Raw genomic sequence first — 19,977 nt, forward strand, 5'->3', positions numbered from 1 at the left:
TCAGGGCAGAAGAGCTCCACAGTGTTGAAGAGCACCAGGGGGTCCCAGAAGATTTCTATCCAAGGCTGCCAACAGGCCAGTACTACTTACCCCATGCTGGGAGTCCAGGCTCCGTAGTCCCTCAGGTTTCTTGGATTTCTGCTGTTTCTGACCGGGCATCAGTCCAGATCTCCCTGAAGAGTTGCTTCTGGCCCCCAATTCTCCTTCTTCCCTTTTTTCCCCTCCCTCTCTGTGGCCCCTCTGCTCTCGAGCTATGCATGGACTGCTCCCAGCTTGCAGGACCCAATTGAGTTTGGGCTCGCTCCCCACTGCCTCTGTCTCCCCCGGACTCAGGCACAAAGTAGAGAAGGAAGGAGGCTGAAAGGCCAACTGCTTGCATTTAAAAGGGGCCACATCTCATTTAAGTGACCACCTTCCCACAAGGAAATATTCAAGGGTTGAGCAGGCCTGATTTTGGTGGACTTGGGTCAAAGAAGCCTGGCTCCTGGGCCGGGGCTGGCCAGTGCAAAACTCCCTCATCCAGTCAGGGGACCTGACACTTCATCTTGCTTTTTCTTCTAGTTAGTGGAGGAGGCACCTCCCCCGGGGCTTCTCAAGGGGTGGGGGAATGAGGCTTCTCCCCCAGGGGTTGCCACCCCAGGCCTGGAGGTGAGATTAGAGACCGGGCCTTTTCTCTACTCCTTCCTCCTGTTCCTACAGTAACCTGTGAACTCTTACCAAGCCTCCCAGGCACCTGGATAGGAAGAGCAGGCTGTGTTAGCCTCCTCAGTTAAGAGACTCTTCTCTCTATGGCACTGGGAGATGGGGTTAGTACTGGTCAGGATGGGAAGACTTGCATTATGTAGTGGACAAAGGTTTCTTCCCCCTCCTTGCTCTCCTCCGTCCTGCATGCAGAGTCTTGCTGCTTGTGGGCTGTGCCAGGTAATGAGCCCCAGAACCCGGGATGGGGAGGTGAGTGGCTGGTTGGTACCCTTGCAGAACCTCAGGGCAACAGCTCAATTGATGCCCAGGACTACACCAAATCTGCCCCAGGGCCTTTGTGATTGGTAGAGACAACCAGCTTTTTTTTTTTTTGGTGGAATTTGTTAAGTGCTTACTACATGCCAGGCACTGTAGTAAGTACTGGGGTATCTACAAGATAGGTTGGACAAAGTCCATGTCTCATATGGGACTCACAGTCTTAAAACCCATTTTCCAGATGAGGTAACTGAGGCACAGGGAAACTAAGTGATGTGCCCAAGGTCACCCAGCAGGCAACTGTCAGAGCTGGAATTAGAACCCAGGTCCTTCAGCTTCTCCATCCTCTCACATTTACTCTCCCCACCCACTGAGGGCCAGGCTCCTAGTCTTTCTAATAATCTCTCCTTGGTCCTCCTCCTCAAGGGCCTATTTCTCTGGCCACCCAGGCAACCCAAGAGAAAATCCCACGCCATCACCTCAGTCTGCAGAAGGGCAGGAGCCTCTGTGAGCTCAACCCCTTCCCTTGCTAAGGGACTGGAGTTTAGGGACCCAGGTGGGATTGTTCAGGATCCCCCAGCCAGCCTCCCCTAGACTTCATAGCCCTGGGGTCCAGGACAGGGACTGAGGCTGGAGCTTTTCTCTTTCTGCCAAAGTATTAGCCTGTGCCACAGCTGCCCCGAGTTCAGTGTAATCTCCTCCTCCTCCCCTTTCCTTGCCAGGGCCACCCAGGAGCCTGGTGGGTACTGTCAGCCCCAAAACACCAGAACTCTGATTCCAGACCTGGAGAGTGGCTAGTGTCTGCTCCAGGAAGGGGATTTTGAGCAGGAGCAAAAACCCAAAAGGCTGTGGGAAGAAGGGATTTGGGAGTTTCCCTCCCCCATGATTCCCTGGCCTTGACCTTGTGGGGAAGTTGGTGGGATTTCTAGGGAAAGTGAGCCCTCTACCCCAGCACACCTGTTTTCTCTGCATTTTCAAGACCATGCTCAGCTGAGAATGGGCTGCTTTGCTCTCTTCTCCCTCCCGTCCTCTTAGGGAGTTGCTCTGCCAGCTACTCTTCTGCCACCCCCTGCAGCTGTAATTTTGTTCTATTGCAGTGTGCACTTTCTTCCTCTCCCTGCACCCTAGGGCCCTAACCCCTTCCTTTCCTGGACCCTGTCTGGAGGGGTTCGCCCTCTTTATTCTCGAACCCACTGGTAATGTCCCTCCTCTAGACCTCATGAGGTTGTACACAGTGACATTTAATCAAGCTGCTAAGGAACGTGGCATGGGAAAGAGTTCGGAGGGGGCAGACTCTTTGTGCATCTGCCTGTTTGGTGCTGAGACCCTCGCCCGGGGGCAGACCTTGCCCTGATCCCCTGACCCCCAGCCCTGTGGCCATCTGGTTGCCCCCGTTGAACCTCTAAGGCCCCCGCTGCTGCCGGGAGACCATGATGGGGGCCAGCTAGGGTCCGGGGATGGTCCTGAGCGGAAGCCCCGCAACAGCCTGTCTCAAACTGCTGCTACTGTACATACATTGGTTTCCCCAGCTCTCCGGGATCTATCCCCAGGGGCCGGAGCCCCAGGATTCCCTCCCAGGGCCAGGCCGGGCTGCTTTCCTTGGGGAAAGCTCCCTCTGGCAGGCACTCACGCTTCCAGGGGTGGCGGGGGCGGGGGAAGTCAGGAGCCCAGGGGAGGTCCTGTCAGGGCTCCTGGGTCTCCAGGACGTGCAGGTGGGGAGAACAGAGGGAAGCATGAAACTCCACAGAGTGGAAGAGCAAATCCAGGCTCCCTGGACTGACCTCCCCTCCTCCGCTGCCCTCCCTGGCCGGGCCAGCCCCTCCCACCTCCCTTCGGCCTTGAAATCGCTCCTGCCAAAGAGTTGGGCCTCGGCAGGCTCTGACCCCTGGAATGAGGGAGGGAAGCTTTGGGTACGGCTTCCCTAAAAGCCCGGGCCGCCAGCCCCCCTCTCCGGATCTCCCTTAGCCACTGACACCTGGCCCCTCCGGCTTCTGTTCCCCGATCACCCGGCTCCCCACGAAAATGAACTCAGGGACCAACATCTGCTTCCTTTGCACGTGCTCCCCACCCAGTGCCCTTTGCCTGTCTCCCCCTCTTCCCCTCCCGTGGCTGGAGTGGGACTCCTGGAGGTGGGGAGGTGCTGGGGATGGGGAGGGCCCAGGTGGGCTCGTAGGGCCTAAAGTCTCCTCAGGTCAGATAGTGTTTGGCTGAGAAAGGCAGCCTTGCCCCTGGGGTACTCTGGATAGAGGGGGCTCTCCGCTGACTGGAGATGTCTCAGTCCCCTGAGCCTAGACCAGAGAAAATGCTCCTTGGCCAGGGCCTCCCCTCTGCGCCCTCTCCCCCAACCATGACCCTTCCCCCTAAGGAATTGGGCTTGAGGGGAGAAGAGAGAGAGTTAGAGGGGGTGGCGGGGAGCGATGTGCTGGTTGAGGAGGGCCCAGGGTCTGGGCGGGGAGACCCTGAGCTGGAGCCCATTTTCCTGAACCTCATCCATTTTCCTGCTGCTCCAAGCCCCTCCCCCTTTTTGTACTGCAATAATCCTGTATTATATATGCTTGCACTACCCCGGGCCCACCCAGCATGCAAGAACCACCCAGAAGCTTTTCTTTTCTCCTTGCTTCTTCCTAATGGGAGCCCTGTATTATTGTAAATAGCGGTGCAGAGAGAGCGTGAGAGAGAGAGAGAGAGAGAGAGAGAGAGAGAGAGTGAGAGAGAGAGTTTGAGTCTATCTCTTGTATAGAGCATGCACTGACGCTGTGTAGAAAAGCTGTAAATGCTGCCGAGTACTGTAAAATCCAACACTTGAAGCCGCCGCACACAAGCAGACACCCACACACACACGCACACACACACACACACACACAAGCTGTGCAATGGATTTTGTGCCTTTTTTAAATCCATGTATGTTAATCCAGACAATCGGGACAAGCCTGTATGACTTACCAAAACCTTATTAAAGAATCAAAGGAGGAAAATGGGTCCCGGGTCATTTGTTCCCTGAAAGCCCGGGGGTGCCAGAGCCTGGGCTCCAGAGATTCTCCACTGTGCTGGGATTTCCTGGGAATGTCCTGGGGTCAGGAGGGCTGGACCCAGGGCCCAGGGCTGTTCTCTGACTCAGCAGACTCCTCTCTGGCTTAGAATCACTTTTCCCGCTAGTGGGACCTGGCTAAAGAACTTCCCAAGGGTTGTCCCTACTCCTGCATCTGACCGGGAAGCCACTCCCGGGGCCTCCCTTGCCCTCCCATTCCTGTCAGGAAGTTCTTCCTAATGTCTAGCCTGAGTCTCTCCTGTTTCAATCAGGGGGACCCTGTTCTACCCACTGCGGAGACCACCTCCCAGGTGACCAGCCCCAGGGTCAGGAATTCCCAGAACTGGAGCTCCGGGCTATCTTTGGGAATAGGAAAAAGAGAGGGGCAGAGAAAGGGGCTTTGGAAGGAATAGAAGAATAGGAACTTGGAAATCCTCCCTCATGATGGGGATGGTGGAGGGGTTCCTTGCTGGCCCCTGGGTCCTGGAGGGAGTCTCAGTTGGCACCCACCCAAAGGTGCCATGGCTGCAGTAATAATAATAATAATGATGGCATTTATTAAGCGCTTACTATGTGCAAAGCACTGGGGAGGTGATCAGGTTGTCCTACAGGGGGCTCACAGTCTTCATCTCCATTTTACAGATGAGGTAACTGAGGCCCAGAGAAGTGAAGTGACTTGCCCAAAGTCACACAGCTGACAACTGGCAGAGCCAGGATTTGAACCCATGACCTCTGACTCCAAAGTCCGTGCTCTTTCCACTGAGCCATGCTGTAGCAGCCACTTCTCTGTTTGTCATGCCAACTAACCAGTCCTTGCAGCAGGGACAGAGCAGAAACCCAGAGCACCTCCCCTTCCCCCAGTAGGCCCCAGCCTCCTGTTTTTACCTAGACTTCCTTAGCTGCAACGGGCATAACAGAGGAGGCAGGCTCCTGCCTTGGAGTGGAGGCCGGGGAAGAGCTAGAGGGGAAAGAATGAGAGAGGAGGAGGAGGAAGGATGCTGGAGGAGAAGAGGAGAAGGGAAAAGAGGAGGAAGGAGAGGAGGGAGGAGGTACACTGGTGACCTAGGCCCAGCTGCGGCAGGGGTAAGCTGTGGGAAAGGGCTGGTCCCGGCAAGGCACTGCAGAGAGGGAGGGAGGCCTCTGCCTGCTCTACCCTGGGCTCCAGAAGTAGCCTGGGAGCCCAGAAAGTGTCAGTCCCCTCCCTGGGCAAGGATGTTCCTTTGTCCCAAGGTCAAGCTCACTGGCAGCCCCCAGAGCTCCAGAGCCTGGCTGGCCCAGCTCAAAGGAATTTTTCCTGCAGAGAGAAGGAAAGGAGGGCTGGGGCAGAGAGGAAGGGCACGAAGAAGGAAGAAGAGGTGGGAGAGAAGGGAAAGAGATGAAGGGTGTGGAGAGTAGTTGGGGGGGTAGAGGAGGAGGAAGTGGGAAAGAGGGGCATGACAAGGAAGGATAAAGGACGGGAAAAGAGAGAATGAACAAATTTGGGGTGTGAGAATGCAGGTCTTTATGGCCCAAACAAGGCAGAGAATTAAAGCACAATCTCATGAATTTAGGGCCAAACTCTCTTACCATTTCACCTGGGGTCAGTTTTTAAATATTTGAATTACCCAGACAATCGATTGCAATTATCTCTGCTTTGCCCGTGGGGACCTGGGCACCTCCTCTTTGCAGAATCTTAGGGTTGCTAAGAGTCAGCTACTACATCCCCCTGGCTTCAGGCAGAACTCAATTCCTGAATACTGAGTGCCTTCCCTGTCCAAGGGATGAAATTTGGTTGGAGTTCAGAGTGACAAAGCAGGGACTAGACACAGTCCCTATCCTCAGGGGGTTTCCAAACCTCCAGTGGAGAAAGCTTTCTGCTCTCAAGTTGCCCCCTCTCAGTGTGGCTCAGTGGACAGAGCCCGGGCTTTGGAGTCAGAGGTCGTGGGTTCGAATTCCAACTCCGCCACATGTCTGCTGTGTGACCTTGTGCAAGTCACTTAACTTCTCAGAGTCTCAGTTACCTCATCTGTAAAATGGGGATGATGACTGTGAGCCCCACGCGGGACAACCTGATCACCATGTATCCCCCCAGCGCTTAGAACAGTGCTTTGCACATAGTAAGCGCTTAACAAATGCCATTATTATTTTATTATTATTATCATTATCACTGTCGGTGGTATTTATTGAGCACTTACTGTGTGCAGAGCACTGTACTAAGTGCTTGGCAGCGTACAACGGAGTTGGTAGACACATTCCCTGCCCACAAGGAGCTTGGGGGAGGAGCTGGGGGGTGGCGGGGAGCATAGTCAGTACCAGGCCGAGCGAGCAGAGGGAAGCCATCATCATCATCATCATCATCATCATCATCATCAATCGTATTTATTGAGCGCTTACTGTATGCAGAGCACTGTACTAAGTGCTTGGGAAGTACAAGTTGGCAACATATAGAGACAGTCCCTACCCAACAGTGGGCTCACAGTCTGAAAGGGGGAGAAGCCATGATCAAAGGGTGGGCAACAGGATGCCAGGGAGGCCCGAGCAGTGACTCAGTCGAGCCAGGATAGGAGGCGGAAGAGCCACTTTTCCTTCTTTGATGCCCTTTTCTTGGTTTCTGACCCTGGCAGGGTCTCTGCAACAGGCGCCCTAGTAGCCCCCGCTGGGCACTGCCCCGGACAGCGACCGAGGATCAGGGAAGAATTGGGGGAGGAACTGAGGTAGGTAACCTCTTGACCCCCGACCCCCACCCCATTGACGCGGTCCAGGGCCTGACTCTCACTTAGGACACCCCCCTCTATCTGAGAGAATGCCCCCTTGCCCCCTGCTGCCCCCGCTGCCCCAGGTGCAGGTGGCGCTGAGCCGGAAAGGGGGAGTGGAGTGGGAAGGGTGGGAAATCGCTAACCCTGAGCTGGTAGGAAAAGCATTGCAAGCAAACGTGGGTCTGTCCCATCTGGGGCAAAATTCAGTGGGGGCAACAGCAGGAAGTATACTTGAGCTCAAATCCTGGGTAGGGAAGACTGACTGTAATATATGGGTGGCAGAGAGAAGCTTGGAAGTTCAGCCCAGCCCTGCACAGGAGTCAGTGATGTAAGGCTGGGGTGAATGGAGGAAGAATCCCCAAGAGACAATCTTTATTAATCCTCTTTGGTCCACTTGGCATTGCCCGGGGCCTACACCAGAGGGTCTGACCCCTTGCAATTAAGAAGGTTATGGAGACAACCGGAGAGGGGCCAGAGAGAAGCAGCAAAATGATGAAAGGCGAGGAAATAGAACCTGTGAGGAAACCTGAAAGGAAGTGGCGTTGTTAAGCCTGGAGCCTTCAAGCCTATGAAGTTGGTCGACTCACGGCTCTCACTTCACGGAAGACAGAACAGGAAATGGGCAGCTTAAGGATGTTGGGTTAGACTTAAGGAAGAATTTCTGGACTGTCAGGATAAATAAACACTGGGGCAGCATGTGGAACTTCACAGTCTGTGGAGGTGTGATAATTGGATATCCACAGTACCTGGATCAGATGGCCTCCTGCCTCGGGCATGCAATTTGTATTCTTCCTGTCCCCAGTCCCAGGGCCTTCCTAATGCAGCCTAAGCCCCCCTTCCCCTTGGTCCTGCTCCACTAGTCCCCATGGCTTCCCCTGCTGTACTGAAAGACAAACAGCTGAGAGACCGAGGCAAGTGACTCTTTAGATTAGGTGCGGGATGTGGAGGGGTGATGATGTGGATTTATTCTGGCAAGGTAGATGGCAGAACCCAAGATAGGGAACTGGAAGAAGTGAGAGGGAAGTCAAGGGAGGCAAGCCAGGATTCCCTGGCACTAAGCAGGTTACAGGCTGCCCTTTCTTTTGGCAACACTTGGGAGATTCGGGTCTCTTCCTGAGCAGGACCGGCTGTGATCCAGTTTCTCTGGGGGCTTCCCCTTACCATGAGTTCTGCTCTGTCGCCATTCCCAGAGACTGCTCTCCCAACCCTGGGTCTACTCTTCCTCCCCTGGCCCCCAGGAGCCCAAGCTACAAAGCCCCTTTTCCATGATGGAAAGGGAGGACGCCCGGTCCCAGCTTGGAATGGGCAGGGGATCAGGCTGGAGTCTGGAGAGAATCCTGAAGCCTGGCTAGGCCTAATCCCAGACTAGGCTGTGGTGCAGTGGATAGAGCATGGGCCTGAGAATCAGAAGGTTCTAATCCTAGCTCTACCACTTGTCTGCTGTGTGACCTTGGGCAAGTCACTTTACTTCTCTGTGCCTCAGTTACCTCATCTGTAAAATGGGGATTGTGACTGTAAGCCCCATGTGGGACGGGGACTTTGTCCAACCTGATGTGTTTGTATCCAACTCAGTGCTTAACAAATAGCACTATTATTATTATTATCCCAGGAGGGTCACAGAACTGAAGGTGAAAGTACTGGGTGTGGCGGACAGTGAGAGCTGTATAACAGGGAGGAGCTCTCCTCTCCACCTCTTGGCCCTCCCCTGCCTGCATTTCTCTCCCACGACCTGGGAAATTCGCTGGGTTGCTCAAAACAGAGGGGTGATGTAGGGTGAGAGGGGCTGGGGAGGATCTCAAAGAGAGCTTGGTGAGGGGATGGAGAGGTTGTAGTAATAATTAAGGTACTTGTCGATGATGATTATGGTATTTGTTAAGCGCTTCCTATGTGCAAACACTGTTCTAAGCGCTGGGGGATACAATAATAATAATAATAATAATGGCATTTGTTAAGCACTTACTATGTGCAAAGCACTGTTCTAAGCACTGGGGGATACAATAATAATAATTAAAATAATAATAATAATGGCATTTGTTAAGCACTTACTATGTGCAAAGTACTGTTCTAAGCACGGGGTGGGGGGGGATACAAGGTGATCAGGTTGTCCCACATGGGGCTCACAGTCTTAATCCCCATTTTGCAGATGAGGTAGCTGAGGCACAGAGCAGTTAAGTGGCTTGCCCAAGGTCCCACAACTGACAAGTGGCAGAGCCGGAATTCAAACCCATGACCTCTGACTCCAAATCCCGGGCTCTTTCCACTGAGCCACACTGCTTCTCCAAGTGCTGTTAAGCACTTATTATGTGCCAAGCACTGTTCTAAGCACTGGGGGGGGGGGGGTTTACAAGGTAATCAAGGTTGTCTCAGGTGGGGCTCACGTTCTTAATCCCCATTTTACAGACGAGGTAACTGAGGCCCAGAGAAGTGAAGTAAAGGTGCCACAGCAGACATGTGGCGGAGCTGGGATTAGAAACCATGTCCTCTAACTTCCAAGCCCATGCTCTTTCTACTGGGCCTTGGTTACCAGAAAGAAGGCCCTGCAGGAGGCTCCGGTCTGGTCTCTGCGGAGAAATCAGAGGCCTGGGGAGGAGGCTAGTGAATCAAAGATAGGGAGGAGACACAAAGCCCCTGCAAGATCCTGGGTCTGGGTCCAGCCAGACCTTCTTTGTGACAGCATGGCCATCAGGACCCCGAGGCAGCCCACATGTGCAGTTGCCCCCAAGGGTCCAGAGGGTCTACATCCAATCAAGCAGTCCACAGGGTCTGGTGTGTGGATGCACTCATACCTGCATGTTCCCACCACCATGCACGTATGACTCCCTTAGAAGTGAGGCTGGGCCTGGCCAAATGTTGGGGTTCGGCTCAGATGAGGCCCCAGACTTTTAGAGCACGGGCTTTGGAGTCAGAGGTCATGGGTTCAAACCCCGGCTCTGCCAATTGTCAGCTGTGTGACTTTGGGCAAGTCACTTAACTTCTCTGTGCCTCAGTTACCTCATCTGTAAAATGGGGATTGAGACTGTGAGCCCCACGTGGGATAACCTGATCACCATGTAACATCCCCAGCGCTTAGAACAGTGCTTTGCACATAGTAAGTGCTTAATAAATGCCATTATTATTATTATTATTATTATTATTATTATTATTATTATCTGTGCTCTAGGGGACTACTGTTTTCAAGGAGCACCCTAATAGCATTCTCTCCTTCCCCTCCTGCCCCCAAATGGGGCATGCAACCCCAAGACTGGGAGGCACTGATGAGCTGAACAGTTGGAGGGCACAACCTGGGTGGAATATCTTCCTTACATAGGTTCCAGTCTACTTTCCCATCTTGCCTGTCTTAAACTCCTCTCCCCCACTGCCCAGCTGTGCAGGCTCACGGGAGGGACTCACAGGGACCTCAAGTCCTGAACCGGCGATTTTGGTTGCATCTGGGGACCGTCATGGTTCCTGCCTCCAAGAGTTCCCAGTCTGTTAGGGAAACTGGATTTATCCCTATTCCTCTGTCCATAGAGGCACCTGTTTGACAGGTGAGATTAGAGGAGGGTCGGAGAGTGTGGAGAGCGGGTGGGGTGACTCGGGGAATGCTTCCTGGAGGAAGGGCCTTGAACAGGGTGGCCAACTGGCCAGGATGCAGGATGGCAGGACAGCTGTTTGGAGTAGAAAGGATGGTGTGTGAAGAGGCTTGGAGGAGTGAGAGGGGAGGCTCAGAAGGTGGGGGTACCAGAAAGCCAACTGGATGGAGCAGAAAGTCAAAGCTGGGGAAAATATGCTAAGAGCACATGCTCTACCTGCTAGAGAAAGACCAGTGACCTGTGACTACCAGTGAGCTAGTCAGTGTTCGGTTTCCAGCAGAGACACCAAAAGACACATAGAGGAACAGTGTGATACTGTCCTTGATAGCCCTTGATAGTTGTAGATGTGCCTTCTAAAACCCCTACCGTGCCCTGGGATTACTTATCATGGATCCAGTCAATCAATCAATCGATGGTATTTAAGGAGGGCTTATTGGGGACTAAACTCTTCTGGGGCCTTCTCATTTAGCTGGCATTCCCCCTCTCTATCCCCTCTGGTAACTCACACTGGACATTTCACTCGGAAATGGATCCAAACCCCTCTTGAACCTGCTGATTGTCTCTTTGGGAAGGCATTCCAAAAGCTTAGCATCCACGGGGCAAGAAAACGCATGGCCTTTTCTTGGCTTTACTTTGCAGAATCTTCCTGATGGGACCCATTACCAGCCGGGCCGCTGCGAAAGCCAGGTTCTGAGCCCTCTCAGCCCAGATGTTTGCTCACCACCATCCTGGGACTGTCTGCCGGGCTGGGGCAGGGCAGACCCAAAGACCCTTGGTAGGAAGAGTACTTGGGTTGAGGGCGGTCAGAATCGAGAAAGCAAGAAAAAAGCATCAATGGCTTTAAAAAGGGCCAAGTTTCATGCTGTTAAATGTACAAGTGTGAGGACTAATGTGTGATTTATGGAGATTTAGCAAATGGGCTGGAAGAGGTCATGAAGCTGGAGGTGGGCAGTAAAGGCAACCTCAGAGGATTTAGGCAGTCCGGCTCCAGATTTCATTTTTTCTCTTTCTCTCTCTCTCTCTGCCACTTTCTATGTCCCTGACTTGCGATCGCTCTCTCCCTGGGTCTCATTTCAGATGTTTTCCCTGAAGCCCTTTGAAATGAATGGACTCCCCAAGGCAGTGCCTTTAAGTTTGCCTTACCAAGACTTCAAGCGGGACCTGTCAGACTACCGGGAAAGAGCCCGCCTCCTCCAACGCATTAAGCGAGTTGAGTTCTCCCATGTGGTCTTCACAGCCCCCTGCCCTCCCGCTCCTCCCCCGCAGCTGGAGGTCAACGGCAAGGGTAACAGGGAAGAGGAGGAAGAGGAGGAGGAGGAGGAGGAGGAAGACGAGGAGGAGGAAGAAGAGGAGGAGGGAGAAGGCAAAGAGGAGGAGGAAGAGGAGGAGAAGGAAGAGGAAGAGGAAGAGGAGGAGGAGGACGAGGAAGAGGAGGACGAGGAGGAGGATGAAGAGGAGGAAGACGGAGGCCTCCTGGGAGAGAAGCTGGAACCGCAGAGTGCTTCCAGCAGCGATGTCAGTCAGAAGAGCACAGAGCGCAGTCAGGAGGGGGCCCCGTCCACCCTGCTGGCGGAGGACCAGAGAGAGTCCAGGGGCCGGGCGTCTGTGGCTGAGGGGGATCTGGAGTTGGAGGAGGGGTCCAAGACCCTGGTTTTATTCTCCCCGGGTGACATGAAGAAGTCTTCCCCGGCGACCCCCGACCTGGCACCTGACCCTGATCTGGGCACCCTGGCTGCCCTGAGCCCTCACGGTGAGCGGCCCCAGCCCCTGGGCAGCCAGCTGGATGTCTCGGAGCCGGGGACGTGGTCCTCGGTGCTCAAATCTGAGCCAAAGCCCCCCTCGCCCACCGCCGCGGCCGCCGCCACCTCCTCGCCCTTCACCAAAGTCGAGCGGACCTTCGTGCACATTGCCGAGAAAACCCACCTGAACGTCATGTCTTCCAACGGGCAGCCTCTGCTGCGGCCTGAGGAGACTGGGCCATGTGAGGGGCTGGGCCTGGAGGAGGAGGCCGAGCTGGAGGGAGGCCCAGTGCCCTGGGAAAACGTGAGCGCCCTGTCTGGGGCTGACGGGGCCGAGCCGGAGAGTAGCACCCTGTCCGTCCTCCTGGCTGGTGGCCTGGTGCCCAACGGCCTGCCCCTTCGGCCACTCGCCGGCCCAGATGGGCAGTTGCCATCCACCGGCCTGGATGGACAGCCCCCTCCCAAGCTGCAGATGCTGGAGCCAGAGGAGCAGAGGCCGGACCAGGGTGGGCTGGGCCTGGAGCCCCCGAGGGGCGCCCCCGGCCCCCAGCCACCACCTGGCCGTCGGACACCCCCGGGCCCCAGCTCCCGGAGCCGGATCCCCATCCTGCTCTCAGAGGAGGACACCGGCTCTGATCTGTCCGCCTCCGCCTCCTCGTCTGCCAAGGAGAGGCGGTCCAAGCGTGTCCGGCAGCCCGACCTGGCCCGGCTGATCATGGAGAAGCGGCAGAGCCGGCTCCTGCGCCTGGCCTCGGGCGCCTCGTCCTCCACCTCGTCTGGGGACGAGTGCCGCCGGCCGTCTGAGACCCTGTCCGCCACGGGCTCGGAGGAGGACACCCATGGCTCGGATGACACCGGGTCCAGGAGGGGACCGCGAGGGGCGGCCCCGGAGCCCAGGGAAGACCGAGTGGCCCCGAGCACCAGGAGTCGCATCCCCCGCCCCATCGCCACCATGGCCAGGGCCCCTGCGGCTGAGCGCCAGGGGGGAAGCCCACCTCCACAGGGCCCGGGCCTCTCCAATGGCGGCACCTCGCCTGACACATCCGTCCGCAGCAGGTGAGCGCTCAGACACGCCTGAGCCCCCTCCCTCAGAGCCCCTCCAGAGAAAACCCCCCACCACTGCCAGAACCCCTCAACTAACCTGGGGGTCCATTCCCTCCCAAGGCCCTTGGCGGTTTATGGGCCCTTCAGACCGATCTGGGTGGCAGCCCCTTGGAGACCTGCGTATCCTGAGGATTCTGGGAGGCTGGTGATTCTGGGCCTCCCCAGGGGATCCAAACCCTGACTCGCTTATGGCCTGGGAGACCTCCAAAGCCCTCCCAGAACCCTCCAAGCATCACTCCAGGCCTGGGAAGTAGCTACCAGAGCCCCCAGGAGTACCCCAGAGAGGTTCCCATTCTCAACAAGTCGCGCGCAAGCTAGCAAAACCACGGAGTGGGCCACGGCTGGACTGGCCCTGGAGGTCAGGAGTCTTCGGAGGGTCCACCTGCCCCCGGTCTCGAGTTCAGCGCTCCCCTAGCCGTCGGGCCAACCAGGCTGAGACAGGTGGGGGCTGCGTTGAGTGAGCCCGGGGAGGAGCAGGAGGGGCTGGGATGGAAGGAGAAAGCCAGGTTGGTTGCTACTTTGGAAACTCAGAGCTGAGTGGGGTGCATTGACCACCACACCCAGGGACTCCCCCTCCCATTACTATCTCCCACCCTTCTCGTCTTCCTCTTTCTATCTCTCCCCACAGGCTCCAGCTGCAGAGACCCTCGGGGCCGGCCGCCACTCCTGTCCACGCTGGCTTGCGCGCCAAGCAGCCCCCGAGCCGGCCGCCCTCGTCCTCGAGCCCCGCGCCCCGTGGAGCCGGCCTCAGGCCCCCCGGCCTCCCCGCCCGCCACCTCAGCGCTTCCTCCCGGAGCCAGTCGCTGTGCCGGAGAGAGAGCTTCTCCCCATCCCATCCGGCCAGGCCGGCGGGTCCCCCCCAGCTGCGGGGGGCCCCTCCGGCCCGGGCCCAGCCCGAGGGTTCCGCCTCTCCTGGGGGCCCCAAGAAAGGACTGAAAGGGAAACTCCAGACTCAGAGCCCAGCAACCAAAGGCAGAGCAGCAGTGGCAGAGGGCAAAGCCATGGCCAGATAATGATCTGTGGCTTTGGATCTCCATCGGGCAGGGGTTCCCTCCCCGTGGCGCCTCGACACCCAAATAGCCGGCCCCAGCACAACGTCACACTCCAGACCCACTAGCAAGCCGCCAGCTGTCCCCTCCTGCTTTCTCCCCACCCAATGCCACCCACGCCCACCCTGAAACCCGCCGCCGGCCAGGCAGGGTGGGAGCGTGGTGGCACAGGCCCAGTCTTCTCACTCCCCCATCTCACCCTTGACCCCTTCGTTGGTGCTGAACGCGTTCCTTTCTCAGCAATACCAGGCTCTCCCCTCCACTGTCTAGCGGAAACGGTGGAGGCCGGAGGGACGGCGGCAGGGGAGGGTCTCTCCGGCTGCTCTGGGCTCCCGTCCACAGGAAGAAGAGATTGGGGAGCGGCTTTGGCACCTGGGGTCCCTCGGGCGGGAGTGGGTGGGGGAGAGGCACAACCCTGGCTCCCCCAGGCCCCAGTGAAAAGTTGTGGCCAGGGCTCCCGAGAGGGTCGGGGGTGGGAGCGCTGTCCTGAGGAGAGGAATTTGGAGAGGGATCAAACCCAAAGGCAGCAGCGGCCAACTTCCAACTGGTCCTCTCCATCCCCAACTCCATGCCCCCTGCCCGGCCCCTGCCCATCCCACAGGCTCTGGCACAGGGGTCTTCCTTCTTCCCTTGGGGACTGTCCCTGGACCTCTAGCTGGCCACCATCCACCGCCTCTGGGAACGGTACCTGAGGCCTCCTGCTCCCCACTCTCTCTGGGGTGCAGCAGACCAGCTCTTCCCATCTGGGGCATGGGAGCGGGGGACGTCAGATACCTTCCCCGGACCCATCGGACCCTCGGTTCCTCTCTGAGGCGAGGGGGCGGAGGCAAGGCCAGGCCCAGCTACACCCAGTAGTCACCCTCTCTGCCTCTGTCCCCCAAGGCAGCACCACCCGGCCAACAGAGGAAGCCAAGGGACGCCCCCAACACACACTCCAGGTCCACGGTGGGGGCTGACTGCGGGGGGGAGTGTTCGGGTGGGGGCGGCTCCGTCCCATCCTAAGCTTCCGGGACGGGGGGTGGAAGGACAGGAAGGGATCAGAGGAAAGAGAAGGCCTCCATCCCGCTCCTTTCAAACTCCGCACGGGACTAGCGGACCAGAATCCAAGACTCCCAGGTCTGGTAGGGCTAACCCGAGTTCACCACCTCCGTTCCCTTACCTCCGGCAGAATCAATCAATCAATTATTGGGCTCTTATTATATGCAGAGCACTGTACTAAGCACTTGGGAGAGTTCAGTGCAATAGAATTGGCAGGCACGTCCCCCGCCCACAAGGAGCTTACAGTCTAGAGAATATGACCCTTCTTCCGGCTCAGCCAGTGACCGAAAGGCCTCGGCCTCATTAGTTTGCCTGTCTGAGAATATCCCGCCCCGCACATCTATCCTCAGCCAGCCCATTTGCTCTTGTTCTACCCTGCATGGAGATGGAAATCAGCCTGTCCCCTCCTCTGGCTTTGACCCCACAGAGACTGTCAGACAGTTCACTCCTCAGGGCCCCCTTGGCCTTCTCTCCCCCAGGACAAGCACCAGGACTGGCTCCCTTAGGCACAGAAGCCATGGCCATAACCCCCTTCCCAGGGCACCCTAAGGACTGAGGCTGGCGCCAGATGGGGCTGGCAAAGCTATCCGTGGGGGTCAGGGGCTCTCCAATCCATCAACCAATCAATGATATTTGTTGAGCGCTTACCGTGTGCGGGGCCCTGGACTACGCGATTGGAAGGGAAGCAGCGTGAGTTTTTAGGAAGAGCATGGGCCTGGGAGCAGGAGGACCTGGGTTCTAATCCCTGCTCTGCCGCATGTCTACTGGGTGACCTTGGGCGAGTCACTTAACATCTCTGTGCCTCAGTTACCTCATCTGTAAAATGGGGATTAAGACTGTGAGCCCCATGTGGGACAGGGACCGGGTCCAACCCGATGAACTTGTATCTACCCCAGTGCTTAGAACGGTGCTCAGCACACAGTAAGCGCTCAACAAGTACCATAATTATTATTATCATTATTATTGCAGTACAACAGAGTTGGTAGACATGTTCCCTGCCCACAAGGAGTTTACAGTCTAGAAGGGGAGACCGACATTAAAATAAATAAATAAATAAATTACAGACATGTATGGAAGTGCTGTGGGGCTGCGGGTGGGGTGACTGGCTATCAAGTGTCCAAGCGTACGGATCCAAGTGCCAATGTACAGGGCGTAGGGGATAAAAGGGCTTAGTTGGGGAAGGCCTCTCGGGGGAGATGTGATTGTAGGAGGGCTTTGAAAGTTGGGAGTTTGGTGTTTTGTCATAACTGGAAGGGGGAATTCATTCAATCATATTTATTGAGCACTTACCGGGTGCAGAGCACTGTACTGAGTGCTTGGGAGAGTACAATATAACGATAGACACATTCCCTGTCCTTAATGAGCTTACTGTCTAGAGGGGGCAGACAGACTCGAATATAATTAAATAAATTACCTGGAATGCCAGAGGGAGGATGTGGACAAAGGGGTCGGTGGCGAGATGGACAAGGTTATAGTAAGTCGGAGTTAGAGGAGCAAAGTGAGGCAGGGGCAAGCCGACTACTCAGTGCTTTAAAGCTGACGGTAAGGAGTTTCTGTTTGATGTAGAGGTGGATGGGCAACTGTTACAGGCTCTTGAGGAGTGGAGGGATGTGGACTGAATTTCCTTTAGAAAAATGTTCTGGGCAGCAGGGAAGTAATTATTGGAGTGGGGAGAGACAGGAGGCAGGAAGGTCAGCGAGCAGACTGATGCTGAAATCAAAGCGGGATATGATAAATGCTTGGCTCAACATAGTAACAGTTTGGGTGGAGAGGAAAGGGCGGATTTTAGCGGTGTTGTGAAGGTAGAACAGACAGAATTTGGTAATAGATGGAATATGTGGGTTGAATGAAAGGATAATGCTAAGGTTAAGAGCTCGTGAAGAAGGGGGGATAGTGGTGTTGTCTATAGTAATGGGAAAGACACGGGGAGGATAAGGTTTGAGTGCAAAGATGAGTTCTGTTTTGGACAGGTTTGCTTTGAAGAGTCAGTGCCACAGCCAAGTGGGGATGTCCTGAAGGCAGGAGGAAATGAGAGACTGCGGAGGAGAGAGGTCAGAGTTGGAGAGGTAGATTTCTCTGGCTTCCTAACCACTGTCTCCTTTCGTGTTGGCAGGTTCTTGAGCTACGAGGGGCCTGCCTCCCCACTGTGCCTGCCCCTTCCTGCCCTGCCTGGCACTTGCCCCCAGGGGCTCTGGGGAGGTGGGCCAATCCTTAGTGTCAGGAACCATCCAAGAGACAGGCAAATTTCAGTTGCCGCCTGCACCGTCCGGTAGCCCAGCCCCCAAAGTGGGCTGCATCTGGGTTGGCAGCAGGAGCGGGCCGTTGGAAAGCCCGCTCTGCTCCCCTGGGAGGCCGGGGCTCTGCCTGCAGAGGGGACAGGGCAGGTTCCGAGCGGGGGACACCTCCAGCCTTGCTCCAGAGCCAGGTGGGTTGTCCCACGCAGGCTCGGAGGAAGCGCGATGGTGGTGGGTACCTCTGGGCCCTCCACATCTCTGCACGGCCTACCTGAGTGGATAACCCAGCTCAGTGGACAGTCTCTCGGGGCCACAGCGATACATCCCATTCCAGTCTGAGTCTCTAGGCGGAGGCCAACTCAGCTCCCGGCCTGACTCCCCCTCGACCTGCCCCAAGGCACCCTCCCTGACACTCCAGACCCTCGTCACACAAACCTCCACCCCGGACCTCTATCCCGCGGCCACTCCCTTGGATAAGGGTCGGGGGGCGGAGAATGCGGGCTTTAATCAAAAAGCTTTCAGCCCTGTCCTGTCGCTTTCTCCCACAGCTCAGCAGCTGTCCCCCCCACCATCTGCCTCTCAAAGGTCGGATCCCTCGCTGGCCGACCACAGGGTCTGTCCCCAAGACTGACCCCGCTCCCGCTCCCGCTTCAGAGAGACCTTCTAGACTTACAGCAGCGTTGCCCAGATCAGCCTCTGACCCCAGAAGCCATCAGCACCGGGAAGGGCAGGGGAGGGGTGAGCAGAGCCTGTCAGAGGCCCCGGGGCCACTGGCACGGGACAGTGGGTGGCGAGGTTGAGAAGGAGCCGGGGAGTTGAACCCGAGGGCCGGGGCAACCTGCCTGGGACCCGGTGGCCAGGCTCTGAGCCCAGAAAAGGCACCGTGTCTACTGCCTCCATGCTCAGTGCATACCATCCATGGACTAATTGCTTGAAAAAGGCTCCAAACAAATCGGAATTTGGCCAGGTACCCGACTGGAGTGCACCTCCCAGAGACTTCACCGAGTGCCACAAAGACAGAGATCTCACAGTGGTGGACAGCGGGCAGGCATGACCTGGGGGGGGAGGGGGAGGCCTTCTCAGTCAGGATCCCCTCTGGGAGGATGGGGAGGGTGGGGAAGCTGGGAGCAGCCGGAAGGCCCAGATGTCTCAGGAATGCCCATTCCCTGTCACCGTTCCTCCTCCCCCTGACAGGGTGCCCAGAGGACGTGCCCCCCAGCAAGTAATCTGGCCATTAGACCTGAGGCTGCAGACCCCAAATACTCAGGGACATCCCCACCCCGGGCCCCCGGTCTAAGCTCACTGTCTGTCATCCCTGGCCCCAGCCTGAACATGAAGGTGGCCCACCCCCACTTCCTGGGTATCAGTCTCCATCTCTCCTTCTGGGTTCTGAGTCAGGGCCCTCCGGGGCCGCTTCCCCCGACCACCCCCGCTGCCACCCCACCATGTATCCAGTTTTCTCAACCCCACAGTGGGCCCAGAGGACGGGGCAGGGATGGTCTGGGGAGGGTAAAGCCACAGGAGGGCGGGCAACCATTGCATCCTGAGACCTACCTGACAATCAGATGGCAGGTTAGGGGGTGGGGGTAACATCTAGAGAGCAGCCTGGTGAGGGTCCGGGGCCTGGGGTGGCTGGTCTAGAGCATCCAGGAGTACATCCCGCCCCTGGCCAAAACACACCGTGAATGTACATACAACCAAGGAGCCTAGCAAACCAAAAATGGTGGGGGCATGACTGGATGGGAGATTGGAGGCAGCTGATAGGGAGCCAGGGTGCTCAAAAGGCTCCCAGCAGGGGTCCATCACTTCCCAGCCCAGGGCTTCTTCTTTGCTTCCTTCCCCAGTCCCTCCTCTCCTCCTTCTGGCTTCAGCCCCACTTCCTCCTCAACCCCCCCGGCCTGGCTTCCTCTTCCTCGGCTCTGACCCCTCCCCCCCAGCCCTACTGTCCCCCCATCCCCTTCCTCTTCCAGGGCCCAAGACCCTGAACCCAGTCTTCCCCTTCAATTCATTCATTCAGTCGTATTTATTGAGCGCTTACTGTGTGCAGAGCACTGTACTAAGCGCTTGGGAAGTCCAAGTTGGCAGCATATAGATATGGTCCCAACCCAACAGTGGGCTCACAGTCTAGAAGGGGGAGACAGAGAACAAAACAAAACATATGAACAAAATAAAATAAATAGAATAAGTATGTACAAATAAATTAAATAGAGTAATAAATACGTACAATCTAGTCACCCTCCATTCCACCAGACGGTTTTGAAACCTGCAAGGTAGCTAGCCCTACCCGATTGGTGCTGTATGCCTCGAAGCCCATTGCCCACCAGTTTATGCCCCTCCAGAAAGCCCCTTTCCTCCTGGCTTGTCATTCTCTTGCCCCTGTTCACATCTCTCAAAGGCCAACCCCATTTCCATCCCCCACTCCACCGCACACACCTCTTCCCCTCCTTCCCCATTCTCTTTTAGACCTCTGGGACTCCCTAGGCTGCTCCTGGAGGCGTATCCAGGATCTCTCCCTAGTTAA

The 19,977-nt window shown here is 56.5% G+C and overlaps 1 protein-coding gene across 1 annotated transcript in view; it reads left to right on the forward strand.

The window, feature by feature from the left end:
• TTBK1 (tau tubulin kinase 1) overlaps positions 1-15,898 on the forward strand; it is a 43,691-nt gene extending 27,793 nt beyond the window's left edge. Inside the window, exons 14-15 of the mRNA XM_038761073.1 lie at positions 11,370-13,087; positions 13,764-15,898. Of these exons, the coding sequence (XP_038617001.1) occupies positions 11,370-13,087; positions 13,764-14,148 (2,103 nt within the window). The 3' untranslated portion in view covers positions 14,149-15,898. The remainder of the gene's footprint in view (positions 1-11,369; positions 13,088-13,763) is intronic.
• The last annotated feature ends 4,079 nt before the right edge of the window (positions 15,899-19,977 follow it).

This window comes from Tachyglossus aculeatus, chromosome 19 (assembly GCF_015852505.1).
Source record: "Tachyglossus aculeatus isolate mTacAcu1 chromosome 19, mTacAcu1.pri, whole genome shotgun sequence".
Classification (NCBI taxonomy): Eukaryota; Metazoa; Chordata; class Mammalia; order Monotremata; family Tachyglossidae; genus Tachyglossus; species Tachyglossus aculeatus.